Below are 10348 nucleotides of genomic sequence, written 5' to 3' on the forward strand. Positions count from 1 at the left end.
TACGCCATCGATTAGCATCTGCCACCCTAGTTTTTGTGGTGCGTTCCACACCAACTTTTTTTACGGCTGATTCACCATGTTGAATCAGTGTCGGAGCTAGCATAAACCATCGGTGAATGAAATCACTTTGATTGGCAGTTCAGCTCAGCACATGAGAGGAGAAACAGAAGTGAGGAGAGGCGAATGAGATCAAAACAAACTTGTCTTATTAGGCAAGTTTTTTTTAGCCAAATAAGCTCTTAAGCAGGAACACCGAGCTCTTAGCACATGGCAAATATAATTTGTTCTTTCAACACTGGGCTGTGTCGTTACTGTGCTAACTGACTAACTACCATTTTGAATCCGTCTGTCTTTGGGTTTCTCCTTTTGAAGCATGAGTGCAAACTACCGCCACCTGCTGGTAAGGAAAATGATTTCCTCTCATACAGGTGCAGAATGTTGGTGTTGGCTGTAATCTTTGTAATGTGTTCAGTGCAACTTTTTGCCTAGATACAGGTGATGTGAAGCAACGCAACAGTTGGCCATGGCCGCCACTAGTTCTTTGATGTTGGCTTGGTGTGTCTGAGTCTTTAGAGAGGTACTGGAAGTGTTATCCATCACCGGCGGAAGCCATTACAATGGGCAAGAAGTGCCCTCACAAGAAGTACAGAAGGATAAAATCTCAAAAGGTACGTAGGCCTAGCTATAATGTTTTAGTTTGGTAGGTCATGAGCAAATGAGAGTGCCTGTCAAAGCCAATCACTACCAGAAATAAAAACTAGAATGTGCACTACAGAGTAACCAACAGTGGAAGAGCTTCCCAATACACGAGTATAAGGTGGTCAAAGTGGCAGAAAACGGATCTGGAGTCGCTGCAAAGCAAATACAGCAACATATCGGACTCATTTGGCTATTTATAAAGCAAAACAAACAATATAACTACTCATTCTTATTTCATTTATAACGCTACAACCATTTCATTTTATATTGTATATATTTCAGATTGTCTACTTTAATATTTTATTATTTATTTTTATTTTATTGTCTACTTTAATATTTTATTTTATTCTAATGTCTACTTAATATTTTATTTTATTTTATTTTATTCTAATGTCTACTTAATATTTTATTTTATTTTATTCTAATGTCTACTTAATATTTTATTTTATTTTATTTTATTCTAATGTCTACTTAATATTTTTATTTTATTTTATTTTATTCTAATGTCTACTTAATATTTTATTTTATTTTATTCTAATGTCTACTTAATATTTTATTTTATTTTATTCTAATGTCTACTTAATATTTTTATTTTATTTTATTTTATTCTAATGTCTACTTAATATTTTATTTTATTTTATTTTATTCTAATGTCTACTTAATATTTTATTTTATTCTAATGTCTACTTAATATTTTATTTTATTTATTTCATTGTCTGTTTTAGTATTTTATTTATATCTTCATCTTTATCTCTTGTTTCCATTCATGCTGTATTTCTATTTCTACTTTGCACGGAGCATTGGAACAAAAACAATTTCCCCCCGTGGATTAATAAAGTAGAAGCCATGGCAATGGGAAAAGAGTACCTTTTTTTTTTAATATTTTTTTGGGCTTTTGCCTTTAATTGACAGGAGAGTGAGGTGGGGAGTGAGAGAGGAGTGGGGGACGACATGCAATCAGAGCCATTCGACTGCTGCAGCTGCAGCCCGACTGCTGTACCTCTGTATCAGAGCGCCGGCACTATCCACTCGCCAGTACAGCCTCAAGAGTACCCATTTTAAGAGCAAAATCACTAAAGGTATGTTGACCTTGCTATAATGTTTTAGCTTGTTGCATTGTGACTGATAAAACCCACTTGGGAAGCAAAGTTGGGTGTCCGTGTCATCGTTCTCTAAACTAAAATACAACTCCAGAGTTTTAATTAAAATGGGGTCAGCAGCATTTTCAAAGGTCTCAGTTTGAGGGGAACCAAAACACCAAAGACGTATGGAGGCTAGGCATAAACGTAGTAGTTACGTGATTTAAAACAAAACCGTATTAGCGTGAGTTGTTCCAATACCAGTACTGGCAATGCCTCCGATACTGCCTAAAATGCTGGATCAGGTATCGGCGGGTTCACAAGTTGCACTGTGCAACACTGGCGACTACTCTTTAAGATCGGCGAAGAGGAACTGATTTCCTGTAAGAGTAACATTAGCCATAACAAAATGTCAAATTAAATTATGAAAGAAAGCTTAATGGTGTTAACTCTGTTTGTATTTGCTGATGTTTTACAAAGGGTTTAACCTGAGTCATGCCTTACAGCAACAACGACAGCAATCATGTCACATCCATACAGCGTAAACAGCACTTAATTTTATTTAATGCAATTGTTTCGGATGGACACTCGGTATTGGCCGATATGCAAGTTCAGGAATCGCAATCTGTATCGGGAAGGAACATTTGTATTGGAAAATCTCTAATTAGTGTGGACGTAGCCAAAGTCTTAAGGCATCCTTCTGAACCTAAATCATTTAAAAGCCAATCATTAACAAAGATAAAACAGCATCTTGATCTTCCCAGAAACCAGTGAGGAGCACAATAATGAGTCCTCACAGCTGATAACTCCTGCAGAGTGAACATGCACTACAAAGTGACCAACAGTGGAAGAGCCTCCGATTACAAAGAGGATGGAATTTCGGGGACTATTTGACAACTCAAGCAAGACAAGATTGAAATAAGGGCTGTTCTGTGCTGTCTCTGTAATGGCATTTGCTTAGTCTTTTGGAAACGACAGAGGAGGCAGAGGGACAAATCAGGGCCTCGAACAATGAGCTTTAATAGAGACGTTTCTCTGGGAACTTAACCGTGATCGGCGTCACTATCAGTCGGTGTTTATCTCATTTTCGAGGCTCGTTAATTGTGCGCACCGCAAAGCGCAGACACATACACATGCTGCGTCGAGTGTGGACATCCAGACACACTCGTTGGCGCAGGGGCACACTTCAGTCTGGAGTGTCTGGTCTGAGCAGCTCTGTGAGACTGAGAAGCGTCTCCCTAATTAGAGGGAGCCTGGTGCAGGACTTCTCTATAGGCCATCAACAGGGCCCTCGCTGGCTTTGTTCAGCAGCCTCTTCTTACACTGAAGCTGTCACTTTACTTTTCTATAGGAGTGAGGCCGTGCTCCCTACACTGTTTGTCTGTTCCCAATCACAGAACCCGTTTGTGGACATTTTTAGGGATATAGCTGCAACACAACAGTCGTATACTGAAACAGGAGTTGTTTCCTGATCCATTTTTGCACTGAAATTTAAACTTCTTGATCTTGACAAACTCCAACTGTGAGACATTAAAAGGGACTGCTTCTCTTTGTTTATCTGGCTAAGTTGTCACGGTGTTTTAAACTGTAATTATTTCCAACTCATTTTTGCATAGAAACCTAATTATTCACCCAGATATAAATTAGATTCCACATTCACAGAGACCATGAACCCCCTAAACTCCTGCAGGATGCTATTCACTGGTGAGCCTCTTTCTCTCCCCTCTCCCCTTTTCTCTGCAAAACCATGAGATGGAGAGTAGCCACTGCAGCTGCTATTCACATCAACCAGATAATTGTTAATGAAAAGTCATTGCGTGGCATTATGTTGTCCACAGGATCATTGTTCATTTTCCCCCCATCGCCATTGAGATCTATATGGAGGACCAGAGTGTTTCCTTTGAGTTTTGGTATTCAGGATCTGTTGCCTGGTAACTAATAAAGAGGCAAATCATCCACTGTATTGGCCAAGATGGGCCGCAGACTGGCCCTGCGCAACAATGCAAGGTTTGTAAAAAGGCGTTGAAACAAGTTAATGACGCTTGTTCAACAAAACATTAATGGACTTCTTCACGGTATAATATGGCATGGGATGCGATGTGAATGAGAGGGGGGAACTTTAGCAGTGCACTTTTACAAGTTTGTGTGTTTTTATTAGTGGGAGGAGCTGGATACGCACACACACACACACACATACACACACACACCTTTCCCCCCTCTTTGATGCACTTGCCTCTCATATTAAAAATGTTGTTTACCACTGAGGAGAAAACTTACACTAATCAGCTTCTGAAGAGAAGAAACTTTTCTTTAAATCCCCCATTTAAATTTAATTTTCATGTTATTGAATGGGCTAGTGATTAATTGCCTATCAACATGATTTGAAAAGGGGGTGAACAGTGGAGGGTATCTGCTGCACTATAAAGTAAAAGGCGCACAACATTGGAGAGAAAGAAGAGGTGGGGCCCTGAGAGCTTTACACATTTCTGAAATTCTCTCTCTTTTTTATATAATCTAACATTTAAACAGTGAGTGATACAGCACCAGCCCCCATTTGTTGCACCGGCTTCTTAACCGAAGCGGACAAAAAAACTGCAGCCCTGTCACCCCGAGCAGAATAAAAGGGAATCAAAGGATTTTTCCCTTAAATGGACTAATTTTCTCCTTGAATTATGAAAGTAATGGCTAGGTAACAGCCTGTGCTCAGTACCCGACGGCTTAATGCTTCCTAAATCCTTCCACGTGGCTCCACTAGTCCTGGCAATTAGGCCTCATTATAGCCTCATAAAGGATCTCATTTGTGGGATTACTTAATAGACAATGAAATTTTATCGTGCAGAATTATGGAAAAATAATATTAGAGCTCGCATGGTGTGTTGAGGGCGCGCGCCACGCATCATTCCGCTTGGTTTGCTCCCTCTCTTTCTCTCCCTCTCTTGTTTCAGACTGTTATCTGTACCATAACAACTCTGTGCGTCTTCATTGTCAGGCGATGGATCCACTTTATTATAGCAATTACTGTCTGTGTGACAGACATGTTTGTTTTTAACTATGGTTGGATTTTAAAGACTTTCTAATTCTTTCAAAAGGCTGCATTTTAACTCACACTCCAATGAGCGCTTCAGTTTGCTAGAATCGTGTGTTTGCTCCATAATGAGGAGGTTGCAAAAGAAGTGCAGAAAGTTACTTATTAAAAGTTAGGCTCCACACCAGGCCTGCTCCACTTGTGTTTACATGTTGTTATCTGAGGTCAGAGAAACTAACACATGCTGGAGCTGCACCGTCTGCACCATAAACCTACTGACGGCTCGCCTCTGTCTGAAGGTCTGAGGCGTTTCTTGGCAGATGAAAGCAGAAGCTAAACCGACCGGTGACCCGCCCGGGGATCAAACTCGCTAATTATTGTCACAAGATGAGGGATTAACGCATTTCTGAAATAGCTGCCTGTTTACCCCCGCACAGACCGGCCATTATAAACACTTTCTAATTGAATCCTAATCGCCATCGAATAACCGCAGCCCAGACTCGCCATCAGTTCATAATTCTTTAATTGCTGGAAGTGAAACCTGGACCAACCGGATTCAAAGCGTGATTAGGCTGCGGGGCAATTAGTGCTCAAAGTCCCGTGCACATTTCCTTAACTCGCATCTGGGACAAATAAATGAACTGTGGAATAAAAGTCTGGACAAAGTCCATCATACAACTTTGCGTCATTTTAAAAAACAAGCCAATTTTAATTGATCTCTGGATTCATTTGCAAAAAAGTAATAAAGATCAAATCACGTTTAGTTAATTGGAAACTTAAACAGTTATTATTCTGTTATAATGAAGAAGTTATAAGAAACAGACTTTGATATTTATATTTCAGTTTCCACTGCACCTGCTCCAACAGGTTCTCCTATTAACTGTTTCAGTCATCTGATGTTTTTTATGCATGTTTAGTATTTTTGAAGTGTTGCTTGGTGATCAGAGTTTAAAATTACATTTAACAATTTCAGATTTATATCTAACCAGTTCTTAAAAATCATAAAAAACAAGTTCCACACCATAAACACACATTTTAGCTGCATCTATGTGGAAAAATAATTTTTAAAGCTTTATTTTTTGTTACATTGGATCAAAAATGATGGTTTGTTTTTTGGATAGTTTGAGTCTGCTGAGGAAAGCCAGTGCAGAACTAACACAGTTTATAAGAAAATACATAAATATTTTTTTGTTCCTGGTAATATTAGTTTAGTGCCCAAGACTTTTCTTAATTCGGGGATAAAAAGAGTAAATCTGCAAGTTGTGATTGGAGGCCCAGTGAGACATCACGTGGTTTGGGTCGCTGACAGTATAAACCCTTGGAGCCGGGTGCGCACGTGGGTGACGCTGCAGGGCCAACCCTCTTCGGGGTCCCTTTTGTTGAACCATCAAACATAAGCACCTTTGGAGATCCCGAGGGGTTCAGATGAGAAACAGCTATCATCTTGTGCACGGAGCGATCACTTATCAGCAGCGCAGCCATGTCCAGGTCTTTTTACGTCGATTCTTTAATAATCAAGGATACGGTGCGACCTGGACCAGTTGAGCATCCCGGACAAGACTTCCTTATTCCCATCAGCATGCATTCTCCGAGCGTAATGACGGTCACCGCTCCGGTGTGCCCATCCAGGAAAACTGGGACTTTCTGTGTTTGCCCGCTGTGCGTCACGTCCCACATCCACTCTTCCCGCAGCGGCATTCCCATGCTGAAGAGTCAGTTTCCAGGAGCGGAGGCACAGTACTGTCAGAGGATAGCGCATCAGCAGTCTCCTGCACTCGCGCACCCGGGACATACACCTGTCTGCACGCCCACATTCAGCGTCACAGATGCCAGGAGATACCACTGTCTTTCTATTGGTAAGCCACCTGTTTCCTACACTCTCAACTCACAGCCAGTAACACTGTTTTGCACCTGTTAGATTCGTGTTGCTCCACTTCATGCTGCACTTTCAAGCAGTTGGATGAATGTAAATGTTCGGTTTTTACGCACAGTGATTTACGCGCGATGTTGTGGCATTTGCATATTAGATTTAGATTAGATTTGTAGTGACACTAAAAAGCTAAACTTCTGACTTTATTTCTCCAACAGGCGCCACCGAGAGCAGCCATATACAGAATGGCAAGAGGATGCGCACGGCTTTCACGAGCACGCAACTCCTGGAACTTGAAAGGGAGTTTTCCACGAACATGTATCTTTCAAGACTCAGGAGAATCGAAATCGCCACGTATTTGAACCTGTCCGAGAAACAGGTGAAAATCTGGTTTCAGAACCGCAGGGTGAAGCACAAGAAGGAGGGGAAAGCCACCCAGAGGAGCGCGCACAGCGGTTGCAAGTGCACAACCGCTCACACAGACTATTCAAGGTCAGAGGACGAGGAGTCTCTATCTCCGGCCTCTGCTTCGGAAGAGAAAGAGGTGTCACCCATCTGAGAGGAACGCGACTCTCCCGATTCCCACTGCTGCCACTTACTCTGCCCTGCTCCGGTGATGGGTAACGGCACCACGCGACTTCTGGGCCAAAACTCTCCTGCATGAAGTCTGAGAAGTGTTTAAAATATGTCTTTCACCTCATGTGTATCGTACTTTTAAATTAAAGGAAAATGTGAATACATGTTTTAACACTGTTGTGAAATATTGCCAAACACCACCCGCTGTGTGACGTAATAAACTGATGTATTCTGATCCCTTCAGGATTCTCACCTACAAACCCAGGTCTGGTTAACCATCCCCGCTAAATGTTTCCAACTGTTGCCTGAAATCCCATTACTGTCGGTGAGGTTGTGTGGTAACGAAAATCCTTAGACATAGTATAGGCCTAACCTGTACGCAACAATTTGTAAACTATGTATATCTGTATTTATTGTAATAAACATGACGAATTGACCCTAAGAAGCTGTCTGTGTTTGAATTTACTATGATGTGTTCATTTATTAAAGTTCAGGATCTAATACTGCAGATATTTTATTATTAAGGATTAAAATAATAATTAAAAACATATACTTTTGCATCAGTGCAAGTTAAGTGAAAATGGGCCAATAAAATAAATTAACTTTATTTTGTATTTGAAAATGTACATAAATGTGCATTATTATATTATTATGATTATTATTAAGTGTTAAGGGATTATTATTATTATTATTATTATTATTATTATTATTATTATTATTAAGGGTTTTCACAATATAGTTGCAGTGAAAAACAGTATTCCCTTAACTCTGTCGCATTGACATCATTATATAACAGTATGAGCGGACAAAATATTTGGAACACCTTTCAACACACTGCAATCCAGTAAAACACCACCACCATCTCCACCTGGCAACGATCAATTTCTCTGACACAATCTCAACCAAAAATCTCAATTTCACAAAGGTACTTCCCTGTCTGATTTCAATACATACTGCTCTACCTTTCTGGCCTCTCGTGCATAAAAGCTCAGGAGCTCCACAAGTGTGACTGCAGTTATCTTCCATTTTAGATTCTATAACGTCACCCTTTCAACTCTGTTCTACCAATCGACAGCTATCATTATTAAGCTGCCATTACTGCGCTATAGCTGCTGCGTTAATAGCCTGCTAGAGCAAATGTTCACTGTGTGGGGTTTTTTTGTTTTTGTTTTTTTTTGTATTCTGGAACATCATACAGCGCAGTTCCATTTACATACGATGGTATAAGCTTTTTAATTCAGACTGGCCTCTGTGAGCTATATGAAAGTGTAGCTGTAATTTCTCCTTAAATCTGACCACAAAAGGGTACCCGATAACGCCCCTGGGGAGCAGCCAATAGTCCATTAATGTTCACTTTTGAAAAGATTCTGGTTGTCCAAAGCGAGTTTAATTGCGTTTTCGGTCCCACGTTGGTTGATTATGCTGCTATTGCTTGAAACCACAGAACAAGGATATATAGAAGTGGGCAAAGGCTTTGACAGGTTAGATTGTCCTGCCTTGGGACTCGCATTTAGCCGGAGACCCCCGACGGCTGTGTGCTCAGAGAGCTTTGAGAGACAGCTACAGGGTTCCTCCGAGCGACAGAGAACGATTTAGTCACTGTTTCATTAGGCACTATTTGAACCTTTCAACTTATGGTGAATTAAAGGGGGCACGCTCAAATGGAAAGACTCTGAGGGGGGATTACGTGGGAGGGGCCGCTGGAAATTAGCTGACGCCTAATTTAACTCGTTTCTGTCAGAGTTTGGGATACATTCCTAATTGAGAGGGGAAGCAGGTGAAGTTTTGGTCCCACGCAGGCCCATTCAGAGCGGGAATAAATGGTCCCCTTTCACATCCCGCTGGTGATCATATATTATTGGGGGAAAGCCACCTAATGAATATATATATTGAAGTTCCTATTAATCGAATTAGAGCTCCCTTGCAGGTGTGAAAGACCAATGCAGCATTTAAAGCGATTAACAATCGCAGTTTTGAGAAAGACTCCCCCCTTTTCAGCCCCGCAGGACGTGACCTCAGACTGTAAGGCCACTATAATGGGCTGAAGCTCCATTTACCAGTGGATCCATTCCTCCAGGTCAAACGGATCCCTCTCCCCAAACTGCCACACTCAAACTCCAGATCACATTTATCAAACATGTTTAAACCGACGCACAGCGGAGCCTGCGGAATGCAAATTTCAGATGAAAGGGACTATACCTACCACTGCACAGAGAAACGAGACCACTCCAAAGACGTCAGGCCTCGGCCACCATTGAAAATGTGGCAATTACGCATGACAAAAGACAATTAATAAGAGCGCTTTTCAGCCGGTTGCAGCTGCTGTCTCATGCGGAGAGATGGAGGCTGGAAGAAGCTGAAGTGCCGGTGTGGAAAAGAGGGGAGCAGCGTTGTCTTTTCCCGAAGAGACCTCCACTTTACTAATGAATCCGCAGCGCAATATAAACCTCCATAGATGCGGCCTATACTTCCCATCTAAAGCCTGGGTGACACCAGAGACTGTGAGGAGAGCTGGGAAAAGATGATCTTTGGTATTGATTGTGGAAATCATTCCAGCTGGGAGACAAGGACACTTTTACACCTCATGGCTCCCACACCTTCAAACTTTTTGTGAAGTTTAACGTGCACTTTAAACGATGGTGTTAGGGACCAAACTACAGTGGAAAACGTGAAACATTTGGGCTGTTAGATTTTGTGAATATCTGGGGAATACATTGCAAACATCGTGTCAGGCTGGTGAGGGGCTAATCCCTGCGTGTGTGTGTGTGTGTGGTGCTGGTTAATCATAATGACGACGGTTTAAAAGTTAAAGTCAAGTGGGTAAATCTCTCTTTGCATAAACAAGGTCAGATGCATTCACACGCACATAAAGAGGCCGCGGCAGTGCATACATTTTAATTTATTTATGTTTTTATAAGGCTAATTGAAATCACTGTGCATGCTCTTTATATGAATGACCAAGAAATTTGCTGTTTGGCAGAAACATGACGTTAACTTCGCTTAGGAGGTTTTTTTTTTCAAGCCAGAATTTTGTTTTGCATGCACACAGTTGAATGTACTGTGAGAAAATAAAATATATATTTACAGGCCTCCATGCAT

General features: G+C 41.1%; 1 protein-coding gene across 1 annotated transcript; it reads left to right on the forward strand.

Annotated features, from left to right (window-relative positions):
- The first annotated feature begins 6182 nt into the window (after positions 1 to 6182).
- On the forward strand, positions 6183 to 7244 carry gsx2 (GS homeobox 2). Its single transcript, XM_049587879.1, has 2 exons — positions 6183 to 6659; positions 6892 to 7244. Exons 1-2 carry the CDS (start codon positions 6284 to 6286, stop codon positions 7230 to 7232), a joined length of 717 nt encoding a protein of 238 aa, XP_049443836.1. The 5' UTR covers positions 6183 to 6283; the 3' UTR covers positions 7233 to 7244.
- The last annotated feature ends 3104 nt before the right edge of the window (positions 7245 to 10348 follow it).

Source organism: Epinephelus fuscoguttatus, linkage group LG10, assembly GCF_011397635.1.
Source record: "Epinephelus fuscoguttatus linkage group LG10, E.fuscoguttatus.final_Chr_v1".
NCBI classification, from domain to species: domain Eukaryota; kingdom Metazoa; phylum Chordata; class Actinopteri; order Perciformes; family Serranidae; genus Epinephelus; species Epinephelus fuscoguttatus.